The sequence below is a fragment of the Micrasema longulum genome, unplaced genomic scaffold (assembly GCF_059751315.1).
Source record: "Micrasema longulum isolate JH-2025_06_02 unplaced genomic scaffold, ASM5975131v1 h1tg002761l, whole genome shotgun sequence".
NCBI lineage: Eukaryota > Metazoa > Arthropoda > Insecta > Trichoptera > Brachycentridae > Micrasema > Micrasema longulum.
This window is the reverse complement of record NW_028279888.1, coordinates 38293-63330: the sequence shown is the minus strand read 5'-3', so window position 1 is coordinate 63330 and position 25038 is coordinate 38293. Positions and strand designations below refer to the sequence as shown.

Here is a 25038-nt window from a genome sequence, read left to right as displayed (position 1 = left end):
TCAATGATTCTAGTTGGAAGAGTTCAGTTATATTTAATTGCTTAGTTTGTTTAAAAAGTTTTCTAGTTGCAGTCAAATAGGGAAGGTCATATACTAACTTTAATATTTTATTTTGTTGTCTTTGTAGTCTGTTTATGTCATTTTGATATCCTGCTCCCCATAGTAATTGCGTACAACATATTTTAGTTTTTACATAGGCTTCATACATTAGAACTTTTTCCGTTTTTGGAACAAAGTTTTTATTCCTTTTACATTTTTATATTTTATGGTATATTAATACATAATATGATTTTCTATTTGAATTCATATTTCATATCAACCCTGTCGGGAATCACAGCCAAAACCTCCCGTATGATGGTCAAATGCACAAACCGCTTGACCACGTGAAGAATAATACAAAAGATTCTAATTAAGATTTTTGTTCTATAGGAATTCCTCTACGTGGATCCTTCTAGACCAATCCAGTGGGTTAGTGGGACGGGGCCCCCAAAGGCGGAGCCCGCGTGTGGCTTTTTCGGTGAAAAGTGCGAGCGCTCCCCAGACTGGCGCCTTCTAGCTGTCACTGCCTTCGTCGCCCTTACTGCCATTGTTGCTGGAGTCTTCTTGCTAAAGTAAGCTGTTACGAAGGTTTTTTTTATTATTTTTTTTCAGAAAACATACAGTCGTACATAATTAATATTCAAAACAAATATGTTTCAACTTAAAAAGACCAATTAAGTTTTCATAAATTGAGTAAAAGATGTAAACATTAAATGAGACAAAATATAAATTAATTAAAAACTTAAGTGAGAAATTAATAATCGTTAACATTTGCGTTTTCCATGCAGGTAATTATTGGTAATAAATAAAAATACCGAATGCACACACTTAGCCATCCACGCATACATATATACGCATACATCATATGAACGCAAACATATACACACATGCATACACACATATACATGCATATATAAAACATACACAAACACATACATTACATGCGGTACTCGTTTTTATTTCAAATTTAACGAACTATTCTTGATACAGCTTGCCTACCACAAACCTTATCTCGTATCTGAAGACATGAATCTTCTAGACGGTGCTTACATACAAAAAAAAAGGCTGATAATAGCTGTCTGAAGGTGCCTCTTTGCAATCTGGCAGTATTGGCATCTATGGGCAGAAATTTGATAACAAACAATTATTTATGGTTACAACGTTCACTGCAGATGCAATTTTCATAAATCCATGACATACACATTACACACGCGCTTAATGATTTTACTAGAAATCTAGAGAAACGACCGAAGAAGCAACTCAGTATTTTCTATTATTAATATTTATAGCATGAACTTTGTGGTCATACATTTTACAAAATGTTATTAAATATTTGTATGCAACCACTTACTAACTTTTCTATGTCTATGGATTACGCGACGTACCCGTCTCTTCGTCAAGACACCAATTAAACCAACATGTAAAACCCACTATACACCTTCACCATAATTGCTGCACAAAAATATAAAACCATTACGACATGCATTTCAAAAAGCAACCCTTAGGGTTTTGCACGTTGGCTTAATTCAAATTTGTTGTAAGCTTATTACTCTTTTGCAATCAAATTATTACTCTTGATTTTTCTATCAAAAGGGTGTATAAAATCTATATTATTTATTGCATAAAAAAAACGTAAATCAGTAGGAATGGCTATTCAAGTAAACGTAATATCAACACAAACAAAATAATAAAAGCCAGTTTATGAACCTTTGTAAATTTGTAAACACATGTAAGGTATTTTTTTATCCTTCGACAATGAGGAAGTTATTTGTTTTTATAACTTTTTAATAGACTATGAAACTTGGGCATATGTATCGTATTATCATCATTACGATTTTTTTATGTTTCGTAATTTTGAAATTACTCCGCCCGTGGCGTCACTAGTTCAAGTCAGTGCGTTATTTTAATATTTAAAAAGGAAACCTCGTACCTGTCAAAATATGCCATTATATTTTTATATTATTCCGAAAACATACAATAATGCATAATAAATATTAAAAACAAAGATTTTCAAACATAAAAAATACAATTAAGTTTTCATTAATTACGTTGAAAAACTTGGCTGCCCTTAATTCATAAATCTATCACAACACATAGCAATTCTAGAGTTGATTGGTTGTTGATCACCTGAACGAGTGACGTTTCAAAGTAGTTAACTTTTATGAATATAATTTTATTAATTTAATTTAATTACTTTTTTCATACATTTTCTCTAATTTTTCAGAGACTGTGAGAAAACTTTATTTCCTAATTCTCGTAGCATAGAACTTCCTCATTGGAATATTCACATGTGAATATAATGCATTATATATAATGTATCCTTATTAAACACACATTTATCTATAAATGTTATATTTGATGTTCTAACTTTGTGGTTATTTGTTATAATAAAATATACGTAAAACAACTTTGTTTTTGACCACATACTTTTATTTTTTACCGACCGGTTTCAAAGTTACAGCACCAAATAAATCTCACCATATTTTATTTTAACAGTGTTTACTAAATATTAAATTTAAACATATGGTGTTAATAAATCAAGTATTTTTGACATGTTGTTCCTGATAAAGAAGCTTAACCGGTCAGTAGAAATAATATAATATAAAAAAGTCGTAAAAACAAATTTGTTTTATATTTATTTTATTATATAATACATACATATGTTCAGAATATTGCCATGAGTTTGCATTTTTTCAGGCATTACAGATACGAACAGAAGTTGGCCTGCCTACTTTGGAAAATAGACCTTAAGGATATCACAATAATCCCCACGGAAGCTGCCGATTCTGTTACGAGAAATAAAAGCGTGGTAAGGACTACTTCTCAATGCTTTTTATTAATAATTTTTTTTTATTTACATATTGTATTTAGTGTTTTCAATAGGTTTAAATTACATTTTTAGTGATATGTAGCTTTTGGCAAAAAAACTGATCATCGAAATAATTATTGAAATTAAAGACGAATAAACGAAGGATCTAACGTGATATTATTTTATTATGTAAAAACTGAATATTAATATTTTAAGAATTTCTGCATACAAACGTTTACAAAGCTGAACTTCACTCCCTAGATTTGTTATATATATATGTATAATATATATGTACATTACAAAAATTTATATCATAATTCATAGATATCATAAAAAAGTAAGAATGCTGCATTGATATATATATAAATATAAATAACACAAATATAAGTACATTTGATATCTTTAGAAAATGCTTTAAAAAGCAAGATAATCTGTTGGATCAAAAAACTCCCTCAAAGACGCACATGAACACAAACGTCGCACATTCACACGATTATGTAAACTCCTGTGGGAGTCACCCGGAAATCAATTCTCAGTGTCAGCACGTACTGTTATATTAAATACAATGCAGAAATTTGATCGTGCATTTCCAGTTAACTACAGATATGAGCGGATGTAAAATCGCTGAGAAACACGGATTTAGTTTACAACCTCAAAATCTTATCAGGAAGTTAAATAAACACTGGACAGTATATAAGTGAAAGCATCCTGAGTTACAATACACAGTTCATAAAGTGGGTGTTTAGTGCTCAGTGACTCGGCGTAAAACATTTACTAAGTAACTTTCTCCGGTATTATATTTATTCAACATGTAATAAATACGTCTCAAGACAAAACATATTTCTCTTCTGTCAACCTCCAACTGAGTAGGAACTCCCATGTATCCACATGCATTCATTCCAACATTCCCTCATATATAACGTATTTTTAAATGAACAGTGATGTTTCTAATAAAATCAAATAAAATAAAACCACTGAATGCCTGATTCCATATATTCCATTTTCAAAGACGCAAAGAGGTTTTTCACCTCTGTTGTATGTTATATTTAAATATTTATTTTATTTGTGTATATTATCAAATAACATAAATTATAGCTTTAAGTCGATTTCACAGAAAATTAAACAGATAAAAGCCGACCCTTACCTCTAAGCTAGGTATTCCGCTCATAAAATGTCAAAACATAAATTATTCACAGAATCCCGGGAGGCATTTTGATTAATTTAATTTTGAGAAATCTAAATTCATTTTTGTCATCGATCTTCTCCTCAAATCAGGACGATCGCTAAAATTAAAATGTTGTAACTGTCTCTTTTACCAAAAAACTGAGTTACCTTCGAACGTAGCAACCATTGTCTTGTACTGTAAATAAATTTTGTTTACCTTACCCTAACCTTTTTGCTACCAATGTCCCCATTTGTGACACAACACTATTTATCGAATCAATATCCGATTTTTTACAATAGGCGTTTATTTATTTATTTATATTTATTCCTTAATTTTTTGCATTTTATACGACATTGAACAATAAAAACAAAAGAAATGTTGTTTCCCATCCCCGATTTCTGGCCGTTAAGGCTTTTTTGCACAACGGAGTTTTAGTCCCAACACTTATGTATGAAAGTGAGACATGTAACTGGCAGATGAAGGATAAAAGCCGAGTGAACGCGGTTGAAATGCGATCTCTTAGACGAATGTGTGGGAAATCAATGTATGACAGGGTTACGAATGATGAAATCTGGCGAGAGTGTAAATCTGAGTTAAGTATAATTGATAAGATTAAGAAAGGGGCTCTGAGATGGTTTGGTCTCGAAGAACGAATGGACGACGAAAGAATGGTAAAACAAGTATTTATGGTGAAAATGAACGGCAACGTGAGACGAAGACGACCAAGGAAGACGTGGCAAGATCAGATAAACCAAAATCTTAAGTCTGGTTATGTCAAAAGCCAACAGAACCGAAGGGCATGAATGACAAGATGTATGAATGTGGAAGAAGCTAGGAATGTATGCCAGGATAGACGTTTGTGGCAGTCCATTCTCTCTGCCTACCCCTACGGGAAATGACGTGATGATAATAGTAGTAGTAGTAGAAACATTGTTTTATGGTTACATCCTGATGGGAAGTTAAAATATATCTTGAAAGTAGAATTAAGTTTTCTGACATGTTTTTTTACCGATTACCGATTACCGACGAAAATACTTTGAATTTTCGTACAAATATACACACTTTCGCACATAAATATTGATATTAATTTATACCGTCTCAGTATATACCGATATAGAGATAAAGACGTTCACAATCGCAGCCCAGTTGTCATTTGACAGTTTAAATAATAGGATTTGTTGCATTTTTCTAGAGTCGATTAATTTGCGATTGTACAAGGTGGCTTAAAAGTTGTCACCCGATGTACTTTGATTGTATTTTTTTTTTGAACGAAAAATTTTGACTCTGCTTTTGGATTGTGTTTATTTGATATCTTAACTTTTTTTTCATTAAGTTGAGAAAATGATATCGACCAAGGAGCCGCCGCCAGAATTGACCATACTGGCCCAATTTATGGCATTTTCCTTCACTCTTTCCAGAACTTCCAAAGCTAGGTACTCGCATTCTTGACGGATATTCTCTTTGAGGGCTTCAAAAGTCTGAAACTTGTTAAAATAGACTCTTGAATTCAAGAAACCCCACAAAAAAGTCAAGAACGGTTAAATCGGGTAATCTTGCCGGCCAGTGCAAATCACTAAAACGAGAGATTAGGTGACCCAAAAATACAGCTCTCAGAATATTGGTTGGGGCTCGTGCAGTATGCGCCGCTAATTCATCTTGTTGGAATCACATGTTCCTCAATTCCAAAGTTATCTGTGAAGACCGCCAATTGATGCCCAATTACGTGGCACGTCGTCAGGTCGATACTCTGTGACATCTTCAGCCACAGCCACGATATTCTCAGCAGAACGGCTGCTCCGGGGTCAGCCAGACCTGGTACCATCTCATGTTGTTCCATACCCTCATAGGCAAGCGGCTAAACGTCGTAGCGCTTATCCAGTTGGTGTCGGATGACTGGGAAATCTAAGCCTAAATTATTCCGCAAAAAAATCTAAACAATTTTTTCGCGTTCTAAGGGGAGTATAGCGATTATGTCTAATTGACGAATATTTTGTATCTGTTTACTTTACAAGTATCAAAGCAGGATTAAAATTTGCTATCATTTGCAAAAGTTATGGCATCCTCCAATAGGGTGATGACTTTTGCGCTACCTTATTTAGTAAAATCCGTGATTATAACTATTTTCTTATAAATTCTCACGATAACATTCCTATTAAGTTAAACTACAATCATAATGTTTTTTTAAAAAATGTAATTTATTTTTTTTATTTATTTTTTATTTACTTATGTTCTTAACAGGTTAAGCATGTTAACATTCCAACAAATATTGCGCGTAAAGGCGCAGGTCTTTGTAGACGCTTTACGCCTCGAGGACAGGAATTCCGAAAGATTTTAAATTTTGTACATTCGAATACATCTGCCAGAATTTTGATTATATACTAGGACACAAGGAATTATTAAAATTATCGGCACAATAAAGGTTCAAATAAGAGCTATCTTTGACGTTTGATACGCGTCAATATGCAGGGTTGACATTTGACTTTAGTACTGCGTATTATTTTTTGTAAAATTTAGTTTGTCATAATATCTGATGCTTTCGTTTTATTATTTCGCCTCCGTTTTATTGTTTATTTCTTCTCTGTGTGTCCAAAGTTTGTAGTTCGCAAACGACCCGGACATACTGACTAGGTCAGAAACATTGAACTAGTGATACGTTTCTCGCATTTCGGTCAGTTTGTTCGCGAACGAAAAGAGCGCCGAACTAAATGCAACTCTAGTTCGTTTAGTTCATTCATTGACTGAGATTGTATCCTTATCTCTGTGGTCAGTAGCTAGATTAGATACCTACATATCCTAAATGTGAAAAGTACGTTTTTTTATAATATTATTTCACATTTTATAAGCACATTTATCTCGTTTTTTTAAATAAATTGCACCGGTTTGTGTGAGTTTATTTTATAATTAAATTTAAATTGGGTTGTGGTCTCGTGGCTAGTGTTGCGAACTTACGGAGGTTCAAACTCCACTCTACCCTAACTTGATTTCCATTTTCTAATAGTGGGTTATTTACAACTCGTTGAAAATGGTCGCCATAAGAATATTTATATTTATTTATTTTTAAAATACAAATATTAATAATAATAATCATATTTGTTTATTTTAGGACCTAAATATAATTTTTTAACTATTTATTGTCAGTTGTAAAAAAATAGTTTTCGCTCCTTTCATAATAATTATTGTTTCTCCGGTTTTTTTTCTTTGTAATTTTTTTATTTATGAACCCTTACATTTATTTAACAAAATAATTGTTCGTTTTTAAATTTACATTATATTGCTAATGTTAATATCTTTAACGTCTTTTGTAAAGATTGTCTGAGTCTTTTGTTTAGTTTTGTCTGGTAGTTTAATGTATGATTTCAGTCCCTGGGTTTTTTGTCTCCATTGTTCTTGTCTCGTTTTATCATGTTGGATATGATATTGTTTTAATATTCTTGTTTTGTGTCCATGTTTACTACAATAATGTTTAAATTTAACTTCTTCTACGTGCTCAAAATAGAAGTAGAACATGAATGTATGATGTATGCAGGGTATAAAGATTTTATGTATGAAGAATATAATGATATCAAATATGAATGTAAGTGGCAAGTGACAACTCTTTAATTTTGTGAAATAATCCATTCACATCTTAAATTACGCGTCGCTTATAACCTCGCCAAATAAGTTAGGTTTCTTTTTGGCTTGTACGTTTTTAAAAAACTATTGAAGGTTTTACCTTTTCTAAAAATTGCTTAAAATTTCGCTGCGTACAGGGTAAGCGGCACTTAAAAGGATGAGACATTGTTTCAGCCACGAAAATTAACAATATTGATATCACGTCTTCGAATTTTTAGGTAAGAAGGCGTTATAATGAGGGCGTTTTCTCTTGTTAAATGCAAAATATTTTTTTTAATAATTGAGACACAAAAGGTTAATTCTGATAAAAAGATTTTCACGAAGAGATTATATAGGTATAATATACGTATCTAAATAGGGGTGGGTAGAAGTCAAATTAATTTTTGCCATTTGTCTACTCCATTCCAATACATTTTGTAATAATGTTTCCACTATACATTTTTTAAATACAGGGTAAGCGTGGGTAGCGGACATTTTTCGGTAAACAATTTTTCCGTCAATCAGAAAAAAATACTTATAAATAAAAACAAAAAGTATGTATCAGAAAAGGGAAGTTCATTTGATAAAATAACTTATTTCAAGTAAAATCTCTTTTCGTTGATGCAAAATTGATTTTTAGGAAAAAGGCAACATTATTATGAGTGATAAAGCATACTTACATTTTGATGGAACAATTAATTAGCAGAACAAATTGAAGGCGGTAGAAAATCACCATACATTAAAGACTTATCATTTTATGTTATGTGGAGGGATTCCTTTCACCGCATGCAGAGCACCTGTTTAGCATATCAACAGTGACTCGAAGGTTCCTGACTGAATCGTCAATAATTACTGCGTCATCAGCATGCATGGTCAGCGATCGACAATTGGTGACCCGTAGGTCAAATCCTTTAGGTCTTTGTTCCTGTTCAGCTCTTGAACGGATTACAGTTGAAAAGTACACGCAGCCCGGCCGTCAATGATTATTTAAGGTAACGAGTATTGTAATCGGCATATTTGTATTCTAATTTCGTTTTAAATTGTATTTTTCATGAGACATTATTTAATTGCATATAAAGCAAATTGGGACACACCCCGTGTGTATGGTGATCACGTCAACCACTTGAGTTTACGATGCCTCAGCATGGCACAATACATAAGTTTCTGTAAAAACATTACAAAAGAAGAACGCAAAAGAGATCGTTTTTTTTCCACGCCGACAGCCTTCGAAGTAACATGCGGTATTTAATCTTAATCAGTTGTGCTTGGCTCGCCCGCGCACGAGTGACGTCGACGGTAGCGTTGGCCCGCCAAAATGATTGACATATTCAAACGGCCCGCCACCAAAACTAACTGTTTTTCTAGATCGTTTAACATAGTTTTTGGGAATAGAAAGAGATGTGTAACCCTTGGCCTGGTAGTACTGTCTTCTTAATTATGATATTTATATAAAAAGAATTACGAATAAGGATGGTGCTAAAAAGACGCAGCCCTGTGATTTGGTGATTTCTTACCAGTCTGTAATTTTATTAATTCTGAGGGCTTTTATTAGTTCCACAATTTTCCTAGGTCTTTTTGTGCCATATCAGGTCTCCTCAACGTTGGTGATCACTCTAGAGTAGGCATTCCGGTCCTGTGCCAACTGGAACAGCGCCTCAACCCCGCGCACTTCCGGCCAGTCACGGATGTTTCTTAGCCAGGACATCTGTCGCCTTCCAATTTCACGCTTTTCCTCGATCTTCCCCATAATGATTAGCTGGAGAAGCGCATATTTGCTTCCGCGCATGATATAGCCCAGATATGCTAGTTTTCTCATTGAGGACAGTGGTTCTTTTTCGACACTGGCTCAACTCAGCACCTTCACGTTGGTCTCTAAATCTGTCCACGGAATTTTCAGTACTCTCCTGTGAAGCCACATTTCAAAAGCCTCTTATTGGTTCATGGAGTTCACCTTGAGAGTCCATATTTCAACCCCGTAGAGCAATATTGACCACACATAGCACTTGACCATCCTCTGTCTCAGTTTTAAATTAAGACTATCACTGTAGAAGAATGATTTCAGGGCATTGAATGCGAATTTTTTTTCTAGGTAGGTACCCTATATGCTTTTAGTATTTTCCAAAGTGTTACCTGTGTGGATTATCAAACAAGTTTTCATAATCTACGAAGCACAAAACTAGGGAAATATTTAGTTGATGGTTGAATACAACGAATATTATGGATTTGTTCCGCATATTACCTACCAGGCAGGGAACCCACCTGGTTGTTTCTTTCATGATGTTACCCAGTGTGTAAGGTGATCACGTCAACCACTTGAGTGTACCATACCTCAGCATCACACAATACACAAGACCGACAACAAAAGGTGCTGTAAATATATTATAAAAGAAGAACGCAAGAGAGATCGTTTTCTTTTCCACGCCGACAGCCTCCGAAGTAACATGCGATGTTTAATCTTTAAAAGCTTTTGAGTTTAAAAAATTCTTGTCATTTGTAAATTCAGTAAAAATAAATGTCATGTATGTCATCCTAATCGCATATCATTGGATAATACAAGCGTGTCATTCAATAAAAACTAGAACTTCAATTAATTCAAATTAAATTATTTTAAATCGAACACCGGTAATATCACCATTTGGTCTATAATTAAACTTTTTGTATCTTCAATTTCTAAACAAAAGTAAATCTAGCACGAAAGTATTGGGTCGCCATCTCTACCTAGACCAGCTTTTCCCAACCTGGAGTCCGCGGACACTATTCTGACTCAAACCTCAAACTAAAGTTTTGAAATAATACTTTACGATAGGTACTTACATAAGACGATTGAGTTTTTATTACTTTTTTCTTGTTCCTACAATTCATGTACAGAGTTTAAGAAAATAATTCGATTAAACTTTTATTTATTTATTTATTTGGCATTTATTTATAAGCCAAACAGTGTCAGTAAAAGATAATGACAGATCATTTTCTCAATTGCAGTTTTAAATCCAAAATAAACTACCAGATCGTGACCCAACAAGTATCGGCACAGCAGCTGACGGTACCACGACAGAAGAACTACTATGGAGATATAACAATGGGGAGTGTAGTACCAAAACTGTACAATTTAATACTAGCTGAAAAGCGCGAGGAAAAAAACCTAATTTCATTTATAAAAAATATTAAAAACAGGAAGTGCAACTTAAGTGTGCATGTAAATATAATTTGTTCTTCATTTATTATTAAACTATGTACTTACTTATAAATTTAAAAATATATATATAATGTAACCCACAGACAAGCTTCGGCTTTGCAGAAACAAAAATACAATTATGTATGTTACTGATTTGTTAAATTAAAATTTATCGTACCTGTAAAAATAAATATTGAGGCAAAAGACAACAATAAAATATTATTTGATTTTGTTAACGTTTTGCCAAACTTTTTTGCAAACTTTTATTTATTTAAAATGCGAATCCATATTTGGATTTAATTATTCATTCATAGATAATTCTTAATCCGTATTTAAAATATTAAATTCGATATTTGGGTCAGCTGGTAGTAACATATCGATTGTTTCAGGGCAAAATGATCTTGTTTTTTTTTTTTTTTATTTGTTTCACGCTACTTAATGATAATGGGTCTGAACTCAATAATAGTCGACTGTATATATCAAGGTTACATTTCTCCTTTGAGAACTTTGTTGTGTAGTTTTCACGGTATAACCGAAAGTGCTTATTTCGGGCCTCTATTCTGCCTCTTTCCACAACTGTCCTATGGGTAAAAAGGCATTTTCAATTATTATTTCTAACTGAACTTCATTGATTTTGAGAAATAATGCTTTTTTGGGATTAAGGCAGTGGCGAGCGGTGAGTTTTTAAATTATAGAGCAGAGTAATCTCGTGTAATCCAGTAGTAATAATTTTGGCCAATAGAGGCGAAACTGGTCGCTGTATGGAATAAAGGAATATGATATAAATTTAATAACCAAAGAAAAGTAAAATAACTTTTTGGTGATGTGTTTTTTTCTTATAATACTACAGTATTATAAAACATTACTTACGATGTCAAAAAAATATGGTAAGCAGCATGTAATCGATTATAAGGAGCATTCGCCCCTGGATTAAGGCTCTTTTTTATTGGTATTTTAAAGTACGCAAATCTTTGTTTTAAAGTGCGTAAATTATCTGATGCCTCACCGTTACTTGACAAAAGGTGACTTTCAATAAATGTATTTACTTTTTTCATACAAATTAGGCAAATATTGATGTTGTATTTCATCGTAAAGATATTTACGGCTCACTGTTTTTGTACCCGAGGTACCAGGTGTACCTAAACTAAAATAAAATCGAAGTTTATTACATTTTAAACCAAAGTTGTTTTTTTTTAATGTCATCCTAAAAAAACTTATTACTTGGCCATCCGCAGCTATCCGCACTCAAATTTTACGTTATTATTTAGCCTAATGTATAAAGTATACAGCACAATAACAAACATTACGCAATAAGAGGTGATAATATAACAAAATGTCTTATAAACATGAAAATTTAAATAAAAAAATCATTACAAAACAACCGTTTTTTGAAGTTATACAAATAGTATAAAATAAAGTTAAAAATCGCGTAAAAGTATCAAGACATATTAATTATTATCTGAATTATTCTAAACCATTACAATAATTTTAAAAAGTTAGGTGGACATCACAAAATGTATCTTTGTTTAAAAGTTTACACGGAGCGCTGAGAACAATGACGATCTGCACTTCGCGAGCCGACCAAGTTTCAACTAACTGTGCGCGCGCACGGTGAAAGGTGCGCGTGTGGGGATGGTAAATTTTTATTACTGTGACATTTCTTCGGCTATGGAATTTTTTTGGTATTTTTAACGTCACTTTTGAAATTCGACTTACGACCGGCTAATTCTTAATTCTAGTTCTAGTTGTTTCTCTCACAGGGCCATAGACAACTCTGAAGATTCTTTTTTTGAAAACTGCAATGATTCCTTTAATACTCTTCGTCATGGTTACATATTTACATAATTGTAACAACAATTTACATTTGTTTATACATACAATAGCTTTGATGAATAGTAAAAGTGTCTTCTTTCTTTCTCCTGGCGGTATGTCCCATTTACTTGGGGTCAGCTCTCTTAGTCCGCAATCTACATGTCGGGCCAGTAGATTTGTTGTTTGGTTTCTGTTTTACGGCCGGTTGCCACCTGACACCAAGAAGAAGTCAGTAAACCCTCTTGCAAACTGGGGCTTAGGATGCCACCGTTGACTATTGTTCCTCCGCTACCATCCTTTACACAACATCCTCTTCTACGCCATTGTCTCTTAACAGTCCCCCAGAAGCCCTGTGTAATGGGCTCGTTTGGGTATTACAAACAAATATGTATATGCCCACAAACCATGGACCAAGGGCATGAATAGTAAAAGCACACACACATATTTTTTGGTTTTTGCTGGTGATACATCTAAACTGCCTTATTAGGGATAGCTTCTCCGTTTTAAGACGGAGAATATATTTTTTTTTTAGAATCTGTAATTTGTATTACAAATCCACTTCAATTTTTTAAAATCCATTTTGTTAGTCTTCCTATTTTTGAAATTAATATTCAAAAGTAAATAAAATATTCTATCATAATTCCTTTTCTGCACATAATGATGCATAAGACACTGCATTGGTCACCAATCGTAGCGTGTTTGGATATTTTTTGTCAAATGAAGGTAAGATGATCAGTCCTACGCTTCAGGTACCATTCAAGAGACTATGAAATATTTTGATAAAAAAAGCACCCTTTTAAATAAATATTTCATTTCAACTATATCGGTAATCGAACCCAGACCTCTCGCACAGTAAGCAAACGCGCTAACTATTACACCACGAGGCCGACTACCTGCCTACCCTACCCTGCTCTACTTCTAGACCTATAAAAATAAATATGCCACCAATTTAAAATATTCAAGGATTAAGAGTTCCTAAACATCATCCCGCCTAGCGGTTAGGTGTCGGAATCCATTCGTCCCTCACACACGAAAAGTTTTACCATACACCCCCAAATCATAATGTTTCCTTCGCCATGTTGTACACAATCAAGGTGATATTATTTAACTACTCTCTGATGGGCATATACAGCACCAGCAGTCACAACAATCTATTAATAAAGAAAGAAAAAAACATGCCTACTTTTTTATATTATTTTTTAATACCTACTCGTGATATACATGTATTTAAAATTATTTTTATGTTCCAATATATTTATTTCAATATTCGTTTTATGTTCCAAAATATATTTATCTCAATATTCGTTTGATGTTCCACAAGATATTTATTTCAATATTCGTTTTATCAGACAATAGAATTTTCGCCCAATGATCTGCCGTCCAGTTTTGGTGCTCTCGTGTCCAGTTTAGCCAATTTTTCTTTTCGACCAAGAGAGCTGGGGATTTTTTTATCGCTTTGCTACCTCACAACTCAGACTTCAGAAGATATTTCTTCATTCCTCATACAATTTAAACACTGCATCCCTTATGCAGCTCCACAGATATCTTCGAAAATAGGCTTTGACAGTTTTTTAGTGACATATGTTTCAAAAATGTGGTCCTCGTCACTAGTTTCAATCCTTCTTTTGCTTAGTTTTTTCCATTGTTCATAAGAGTTTAATTTTTAATATCGTTTAAGCATAGTCACATACCTGGAGCATTTAAAAAAAATCTGATTTAACCCGAGTTAACCCCTCCGAATTAAAAAAATGTATCGGTGATCTCTCCCTTTCACTTAACTCGCGTGTTTTAAAATTATATTATGTGCTTACGAAAGTCTTCATGAAAAAAAGATCAATAAAATCGCCCTTCTACACTGTTTAAACTAGCATGATTTAACATATTGTGTGCATAAAAGATTTTTGAAGAAATTTTGATTGTTAGTATTCAGTTTAATGATATTTAAATATAAGTCAATTTTAATAATTACATTTATGTACATAATTTTTGTATTATTTTAAGACCAAAAAAAAAATTGATCTGACGAGCGAAACAAATAAATTAAAGATATTTAAATAAACCACGCCCCTTATTAAATAAAATGGGGGTAGAAGTTATAAACATTTCTAAAAACAATGATTAAAACAATTACAAAACTTAAAATCATAAACTCGTCATTATATAGACTGTGCATAATACATATAGCCAATACCGTGCATACTTGAAGGCCTTGAAGACCTTGTTTATTAAAAGTAAATCGATTTTTATTCGATCAAATTGTATTTTCCATTTTCACGAAAAACTTCAATTGCTTTGTCCTTTATTTATGTATTTTAAACGCCCTTTGTGGACTTAAAAAAAAAAAAAATATAAAGTCCATACGTTTTTTCTAAACTGTGATCTTATTTTCGTTTATTTATAAATAGTTTAAATTTAACTTTATAATGTGTTTTTTTTTACATTTATATTGTTTTATGTTCTTTCATACCAACAGAGGTTTTCATTGTATTAAATCTTAAACAAGTATTTTTTTTAATTATCTTTCTCTTTAATTTGTTTGTGCATTATTGTTTCTTATATTTTTGTTCACTCAGATCACACACACACACACACAAACAACCTATTCTTATTGTGTTTTTTAATGTTTTCTTTTCCAACTCAATTGGATTTTTTATATTGTATTTTAGTGGATTACTTTACTGGATTTAATTTATGCTTACATGCAATGTTTCATATATTTACGTATATTGGATTACTGTTATTTTTTCTTGCAAACAAATATAAATACCTATTTTTATTCTACAGTGTTTGTAATGTGGTATCTACTACTACTACTATCATCACGCCATTTCTCCATAGGGGTAGGCAGAGAGGATGTACCGCTACACACGTCTATCCTAACATACATTCCTAGCTTCTTCCACATTCAGTCGTCATGTCATACATGCCTTTCGGTTGTGTCTGCTTTTGATATGACCAGACTTAAGATTTTGATTTATTTGATCATGTCACGTCTTTCTTGGTCGACCTCGTCCTACGTTACCGTTCATTCTTGCAACATATGTATTTATTTTAACATTGTTTCTTTATCCATTCGTTCTTCATGACCAAATCACCTCTGAGACCCTTTCTTAATCTTATTTTTTATATCAATGTTGACCTTTGTGGTGTCATGGCTAAAATATTTGACCCACAGGCAGAAGGTTCCGGGTTCGATCACCAAACACAAGAGGTAATGTGATTTTTCTCAAGCCTGGATGTTCTGTGCTGTATCTCGCCACTGTAATTGGGTCTCCCAGCCCTTTGTAGTAAAAAAAAGTACAATACCTGTCTCAGATTTGCACTCCTGATTTCATCATTCGTAACCCTGTTATATATTTATTTCTTTAACATTCGTCTAAGAAATCGCATTTCAACCGCGTTCACTCTGCTTTAATCCTTCCTCTGCCAGTTATATGGAACTGCTACAACCTTATAGATATATTTAAAAAAAAACGATTTACACTATCTAACGCTTTATCCATTACAGCATTTCAAATTTCTGTCGACGATATGGACACGAAATAAAGGTTTTGGATACTGATTTTAAAATTTTGAACACTTTCAAAAGGAAAACAAACAATAAACAATAAAACGAGTAAAAGTAGACCCAAAAAAATCTAAAATGTATTCTTGCTACTCAATACAACGTCAACTCATACGTCGAATCGATATAAAAAAAAAATACAAAGCCTTTTTTTTTATTCCAGTGCGTTATTGTTGTTATAATTATTATACATTATTGTAGAGCCAACTCTGTCATATAAAATAAAACATTTTTTGTTTTCATATAATAATGTAGAGATAACTTACATAATACGAGTATGTAAATAAAATTTACTAAAAAATTTAACAAAAATTTAAAACAAAAATGAAAGAAAAATCTTCTTGTAAGGGGGAAAAAAAATTGAATGAGTTTTTCGATAAATGTGATAAAAAAAAAAATATTCTTTTGTATGTCCTTATAGTATAATTAGATATTTAAATTTGTTACTTATTAACATTTTGCGTGTCGACTACCCAAATCCGTGTATCGAGCATGTCACACAGAGTACCGCCTACACGGATCTGTGGCTCACTATTTTTTTTTATTATTGTAAAAACAAAAACGATCATTTGGCCGGTGGTATTGCTAATGCGAGGTAGCTTTTTTAATGTAATATAATACATATTTCACGGATCCGCGTAAAAGATAAATATTACATTTTAAAAATATGTATGATGAAAAATGTAACAAAATCGTAATACGGGTGTAAATTAAAATTAGAAATCAAAAAAAAAAAATAGTTGCAGTCCTAAAAAAGTATTTTTTTATGGTAGTGCACGTGTTATGCTATGGTATAGTAGATAATTATTTACATATGATTCATTGAATCAGTTATAAACGTCATTAAAAAAAAATATTCACGATTTACGTGCGGTTTTCAGCGAAATGTAGATTTTTGCGCTGCGCGTGTTCGTAAATATTACAATTTCCAAACTAATCTATAAAAAAAAAATTAGAAGCATAAATCTGTTTTCTTTGATTTACCAGGGTTGCATTCGACGAGAATGCATATACAAAAAAAGGAAGTATGTTGATTTTTTGTGTTTATAAACATTCAAAAAGTTTGTTTTTGAATGTTTACAAACATTCGCTTTTAACGGATCCCAATTAGATTTTCGGTAAAACTAAAATAATATTAACTGACATTAAATATATTTTTGAAAATCGCATTAATGAATAAAATTTACCCCTATTGGTGAGAAGAGCCAAGTTTGTCTTTTTTTAAATAATTCTTTATCTGTAAATGAATCATTTTATTTTTTGGAATTCAACCATAAACAAGTACCTAAGTACCTACTTAAATTCAATATTTGAATATTAATACTTTTTAGTTTTGAAATTCAATCGTACCCGGGTATACCTACTACCTACTTATCAATGAACAAAGTCTTTTTCCAAGGTAATAGCAGGAAAGTTAACGTTCGGGTACGACAACGGGGTCCGCTAGTATATATTATAATAAATTTAAATTAACAACATAATTTAAATCAACAAACTAAAATCGATAAATTAAAATCAATAAACACGAATCTGATGCCAAACTGTCTTGTTATGCAAATATTCTTCGACTCTATAGTAGCTCTTTTCAAACAGCCAGTGCTTGACAAAATCTATATGGTAGCGTTAAATTAGACGCTCATTTAATAATGTCTTTGTAAAACAACAACAGGCAAAAATAACTGCCTTTCTTGCCGAAATGACAACCTTCTTGAACAGTTTATTCTCTGTGATAACTTTTTCTACGTCTTTTTAAACTTTTTTGCTAGAAGCAATTTATTTACATTAAAATTAAGCTAAAAAGTATATGAGAATCTGTCAATTGTCACCCAATAAAAAAATTGTCTTATTCTTAAATGCTAAAAATATATATTTAAAAATAAAAATGATACTTTAAAGAGCTACTACAACTTGATTCCCATTTTCTCAAAGCAAATTATTTACAAATCATGAAAAATGTTGCTAAAATTAAAATATTTAAGCATTTCTTTTTTTTAGTTTTAGAGTTATCATGCCATGTGTCGTTCATCCGGGTTGATGTTGATGAAAACGTCGGCAAAGAATGCGAATGGCACATAACACAGAAAAACTCAATGTGCAACTGACCAAAACACTGAACAATTAAAGTATGAAAAGATACATATTTTGAAATCATAGTGTTACTCAAAATTGTATTTTAAACATGTCTTATGGTTTTATATATTATTTACGTTCAAAACTTTTTCGAGATGTACAAAAATGTAATGTAAATGTATTTTATTTGTGTAATGAAGGAGAAATTAAAAATTCTTCAAAATCAGGCGATGAGGAAAATTCTCAAAAGAAATATCTATTCTAATGTAGAAATAATGCACAAAGAAATTGGCTTGCTCACAGTTAAGCAACACATTAAGTAAAATGTAGCAATTTTTATGCGTAAAATTATTAAGGGGATGAATAAAATAAAAACAATAATAAAATTTAACCAACAATGTCATACATATGAAACAAGGGGTTAAAAAAAGACAAGATTATCAACGAGGAGAAAAACAGAATTTCAAAACTCATTGTACAAGGAATTGAAGCTGTACAATGAGTTACTTGAAGAAATAAAGGGAATATATTAAGTTTTTCTACTGACATTTCTTGGTGAAACTGCATTTTAAATATAATAATAAAAATACTTTAAAGTTTTATTCCAATTTTTTCTATTCCCTTTATTTATAATAATAAAAATACTTTATGGTTTTATTCCACTTTTATTTATATATTTTTTTTAAACAATTTTTTTACCAGTGACCGGGTTTCGTCGTGACCGACATCGTCAGACTGGTTAAATTAGATTATTAGAAATTTAAAAATATTCACCCGTCTGACGATGTCGGTCACGACGAAACCCGGTCACTGGTAAAAAAATTGTTTAAAAAAAATTATAAATAAAAGTGGAATAAAACCATAAAGTATTTTTATTATTATAAATAAAGGGAATAGAAAAAATTGAAATATTTCAAATTAACTTGCAAACATATGTTATTGAAAAATTTTGATAAAAAAAATGTAATATTATTAAACGTTTATATTGGTTCTTGAGATGTAACGAACTAACTTGATAATGCATATATATTTTTTTTTAATGTACGGTCTTTGCCAAAAAGCGACATACGGATTTTTTTGTAGTCTGGTCCGGCGATTTAATTTTTTTTTTTTTTTTAAATGAACACCCATCCGTTAATCCGCGTACCACCGCGGAAGCACAGTCCAATCCTGTGGTGTCATAATTTACAAATCGGCTGACAAATCATAGAAGCCCCTTTGACTATATTAGCAAAAATAACAACTAAAATGACGAGAGTAAAAAAGATAAAAAAAGAATTTTATGATATTTTTTTTAAAAGCATCGAAACGTCATGATTTCAAAAAAACGTTTTTTTTATTGTTACATAATACGCCTCCGTTGGCCTAGTTCAGGGTTTCCCAAACTATGTTTCGCGGAACACTAGTGTTCCGCGGAGGCTGAATAGGATTTCCGTAAAAAAAAATAGTAATTCTTTACGAAAACAACTTTTTCGCAATATTTTCCCAAAACTAGTAAGAGCAATTCCTGCGTCCGAATCCATTTTCCTCGACAGACAAAGTAGGCTTAAGCGCAAATGATTATGAAAATCCAATTGGTTGAATCAGTGACTCTGTTTTGAAACAAAAATACAAAGATTAAATCATGTCAGGACGAGTTTCTAAGATACACCAATGTGTCAAAACAAGATATTGTTTTACTTTTGTTTTCTACGACTTATTTATGCGAAGTGGGATTTTGTAATTATGCTGCTACTAAGTCAAAGTGCAAAAACGTACTGCAACTGATAAATGAAGGTATTAGAAGCAAGCTTAGAAATCTCCACCAAAAACGGAATATTAGTTATTAATGCCAATATATAGTATACTAGCGGACCCTAAGACGTTGTCCTGTCCGAACGTTAGCTTGCCTTCTATAAGCTTGGATAAAGACTTTTAATTTATAAATAGGTACCTAGGTACTTGTTTGTGATTAAATTCCAAAACTAAAAATTGTTAGTATTGAATTTAAGTAGGTACCTAGGTACTTGTTTATGGTTGAATTCCAAAACATAAAATAAATATTTTTTCAAATATGGCATTCTTTTTGCAAACGTCAAACTCCGGTCTTCTCACCAACTGAGTGGTGTACTTATGTAGGAATACGATTTTTAAAAATGTATTGAATTTAATTTTATTTTAGTATTACCAAACACCAAGTAAAAATAAATAAATGGGAAGACATTATAAGGAATTTAAGAAAAGAATCTGATTGGAATCCATAAAAACCAAATGTTGTTTATAAATATTCAAAAAGAAACTTTTATTATACTCAAAAAAACAACATCTTTCCATTTTTTGTAAATGCATTCTCCTCAAATGCAACCCTGGTAGATCTATGAATAAAACATTTATGCTCCTAACTTCTTTTTTACACATTAGATTAGAGATGTTAATATCTACGAACACGCACAGCGCAAAGTTCTATATTGATCTGAAAACCGCACGTAAATCGGTTAAGCCGTTTAGGAGAAGTTCGGTGACATCACACGTACAGAGGAATTATATATATAAAGATATGTAAACCTACCTACCTAAATAATAGTGTAATTCAAAACCGTCTCTAGATCTTGCTAAAACAGATTTCAATTATACTACTTGACACCGCAAACTCAACATTCTCCTGTGAATTAGTGAAGCATAATTAAAAATCTCACAATTCTTTTTCCAAAGTTTTTCGCAAATATCCCCAGTAACTACTTCTATGGAGATTCTTAAGTTTGCTTCTAATACGCACCAAGTACCTAATTTGAAAAAGATTTGCAATATAAGAACTCAGTCATCTGAGTCATCGACAGTTTTATTCACTCATCATATTTTTACGTGAACTGTTATAATTACTAAAAATTTGAACACTGTACAGGCAGGCCTTTTTAGAACAGGATTTCCTAGCGAAGAGGACTCTCAAATTAATTTTGTAAAAAAAAGTATTTCATATTGTGTAATAGTAAAAAATATAAGAATTGTAATTGTAAGTGCTTTTAAAACATTTTTATTTTCACCATTATGAATTACCCAACTTAAAAAATATCTATTCCCTTAAAATTTTTAGATCTGCTGAGTGTTTCGTTGCTGAAAAATTTAGGGGAACCCTGTCCGAGTTAAATAAACTTCTTCGTTTGTTTATTGTGTATTATAAATTACTCATCTTTTTATATCCCCTTGAGATTTAAATGAATCCTTGGTCCTCGTATCAACCTCGTTGTTCGTACACTTTTGACCTGAAATAGACACTGAATAATTTTCACATACAGAATAAATTTAACAATCCTAATTTCGGTATCAAAACACACGTTGTTTTCGTTGTTTTAAAGTTGTAATGACAAAACAAAAGTAATTTGAAAAAGTCGTATGAATAATTTGTAGAACAGAGTGCGTTTTATGTTCCAGGCTGAAGTTTTTAAAATATCTTTTAAATTTACACATTCAAAATGTATTATGTAACTTAGCAGACATTATAATAATAAATATGTACATCTCCCCTCACCTCCTTACCCTCTATTCAAGCATTTTTGTCCTTATCCCGCCCAATTTACAGTGACTTAATGTTCTTAAAATAAATATTTTAAAAATCCTTGATTATTGAGTACATGAAAATAACATTTTTATATCTATAAATTGTACGTATTTATTTGATATGTAATATTTTCTTTACTAACTTTGTATACTGTGTGGAAATCTGTTATTAGTTCTGAGTTTATACACTATATCTGTTTGTTTACTAAAAATATGTATGTAGAACTGTTGATTTCCCAAATAAAATAAAATATAAAAAAAATATACAGAATTTCGTAATTTGTATTATATTTATTGATTAAACGGCTTTAAACAATATGTTTAGAGTTTGATGTAGTCAAATGGCTGCCTCTTGCCGTGGAGCAAATTCTAGTTCTTTCAAGCATATTTTTCATGTCATTTCTAGCAGGCTTCTGGTGTTATTTGGGCAGTTTCTTTTCGGTTGTTGCCCTCAAGCGTCAGGATTGTAGTTAGATTGCTGGTTTACACCTTTCCTTTTAAGTACGTTAGTGGGAAAAATCGGGGGATCGAGGGGGTCAGTCGATGTCACCAGTTTTTTACATTATTTTGCCGGGAAAAGTTTCTGGCTAAATTTGCATCGTAGCTTGAGCTATGTGTGACGTGATACCACCCTGTTAGAACCACATATGTTGTGAGCCCAATTAATTCGATTCGGGCGCAAGAAAGTTTTCCAACATGTCACGATAGCGATCATCAGGACTATTACGCCATTTTCTCTAGCATATTTAAAGAAATATGGCCCAATGATTCCACTGGCCCAAAGTGTGCACGTTCGGTCAGTCTTCGAGTGTGTAATGGTCATTTGCGTATCAATTGAGGATTTTCGGTGCCCTATTAGCGGCTATTCTGTTTATTAACAAAATGCCAGCCAGCCATGCCGAAATGTGCCTCATCGCTTTATAAAAATGGCCGTCGTCCATTCCTGCTGTAAAACCCGAGCACTGCAATCTTGCCGCCAATAAGTTTTTATTTTCCTATAACTGTTGCATTTGATGAATTTCGTGCGGGTTAGAATGCAAATCTTATTTGATGATCTTTAAAAAACATAATACAAACATTTCTAATTAATGCATATTGTTTCGAAGAAAGGTGTTTGGACGTTCACAAACACTCTGCCATCAATGTTTTCTTACTTTGTCACCCGAAATTTGTTTTATATACCAATGTACAAATTTTAGCCAAATTAACAATTAAAATTATTATAATTAAAAATGCAGTTCCACCAAGAAATTTCAGTATAAAAACTTAATATATTATTCATTATAACATAATAATTGTCTTGCTTGGCACATGTTTATCTCCATAAAATTCACGAATTTTTCTTCGAATATTCACAATTGAACGACTTTTTAAATAAAATGTTTCTATAATTTCATCACGTTGCGGTGTTAGATGCTCCATAATAAATTATTATCGACCAATCTCCGCAACTGTCAAATATAAGCCGACAAAAAATGACAACCAAACTAAAATGGCGGCCGGGCATCGGCCTGGAATATAAAACGAAAACTGAATAATATTATGTTGTCCATTTTAACATTATATTTATTTATTGAATATCAACGGTACAAAAATATCTCTACTCATTTTCAGCCTTTAATATATACGTAATTCAGCTAGCGAAAAATCTTAAATACCAAACATGATAAAGAAATCGTACTTTTTTTCTAAAAGTAACGAAAGTACTTCTGTCGTTCATTGACATACCTAACAGGTATTTTTTTCACTAAAATATTTTATATTGACCCTGAACTTGCATCTAAAGCATAAAACAAATAAACTTTGCTTTGAAATTTATAGCAACTGAGAAGGAAAATATTTTTGAAATGGGAGTATGGATGTTTATTTATTTATTTCTCTTTTTATATATAAACAGTTTACATAACATACATATACATAGGGGCGGGCATTTTTTCTTAGAGCAATTTCATTTTACCTACCCAAAACGTTAAGTTTGATCAAATCAGTGGTATATCAACATATTGTGGGTATATTATAATATTTTCATTAAACAAAACATTAATAAACAACTTTTAACAATTTTCTTCATTTTCAATTTTTATATACCCTTTAATGACTTATTTTTTACACAATTTGTTAGTGTGATCATTGTATGAAACCGCTGTGTATAATATGTACATAAGAGTATGCCGATATTTTTTTTCTGAATTTTGAAATGAAAGGGGTCTAAAAAGTTGCCTTTTAGGTTACTCGTAATGCAAAAAAAGTTGCAATTTGGATCACATTGAAAGTAAAAATTATAAAAAAAATATTCCATACTACTTTTGGCTCTCAACCGAGGTTTGAAGTTTATAACTGTCTGAATATTTTGTTAATTATCCGTGTCAAGCCCTAATAATTAACAATAATAAAAAAAGTCAAATTAATTAGATTCAATTGTAATGACTAGTGATGCTATAAAATAACAATTCAGAAAAACAAGGAATACGTAATAAATAATAAAATTTCAAAGAACACAATTTAAAAAAGATAATCAGACATAAATATTAAAAAATAAATTATACAAATTTAGATTCATAAAAAATTCAAATAAACAAAATAATAGTATCGTTAAAATCAACAAAATAATAGTAAAATATAGTAGTATTGAAAAAAAAACAAAATAATAGTATTATTGAAATCAATCAAAAAAGCATATATTATATGTCAAAACATAATTACAATGATAATTAAGATATAGTTTCTACAAACTCTACTATATAGTAAGAAATAGGAGTAATAAATAATATGCCAAATAAGATTGGGTACTAAATTAAATAATTCAAAATACAAAAAAGTTACCTTTGAAAAATTGATCGTGAATAAAAAAGATACAAGTTTTTATAAACCGTTTGGGGAAAGGGGAGGGTGCTTTTATTGTATTGGCTTTTGTGAAGTAAAAAAGCTAAAACCTTCTAAAAAAACATTGATGTTGGTGAGATTCGTCTGGCTGAATTATTTCGTCTATTAAGCAACGCCTTAAAATACTTTTTTATTTTAATACTTCTTACGCCAGTTAGTTTCATCATGGATATTTTGACTATGTCCAAATGTTTGTGCGGGCTTATCTCTACTCGATTTCCTGTCTAAAGATTTGAACCCGAGGGAACGAAACGAGTCGAAAACACTCGTCAAGGGTTTTGGTTCGACTACACTCATACGACTGTTAAACCTAACGTACGAGTACCTTGAGGCCAATACAATGTGGACAATTCAATATTGTTCTGTCCCGGGACTCGACCATTGTCCACGAGTAAACA

General features: G+C 31.6%; 1 protein-coding gene across 1 annotated transcript in view; it reads left to right on the top strand.

Annotated features, from left to right (window-relative positions):
* LOC148271626 (guanylate cyclase 32E-like) overlaps positions 1 to 25038 on the top strand; it is a gene marked incomplete at both ends in the record, with an annotated part of 61537 nt that overhangs the window by 11463 nt on the left and 25036 nt on the right. The window contains 3 exons of the mRNA XM_088241139.1: positions 430 to 611; positions 2737 to 2827; positions 10077 to 10123. Of these exons, the coding sequence (XP_088097265.1) occupies positions 430 to 611; positions 2737 to 2827; positions 10077 to 10123 (320 nt within the window). The remainder of the gene's footprint in view (positions 1 to 429; positions 612 to 2736; positions 2828 to 10076; positions 10124 to 25038) is intronic.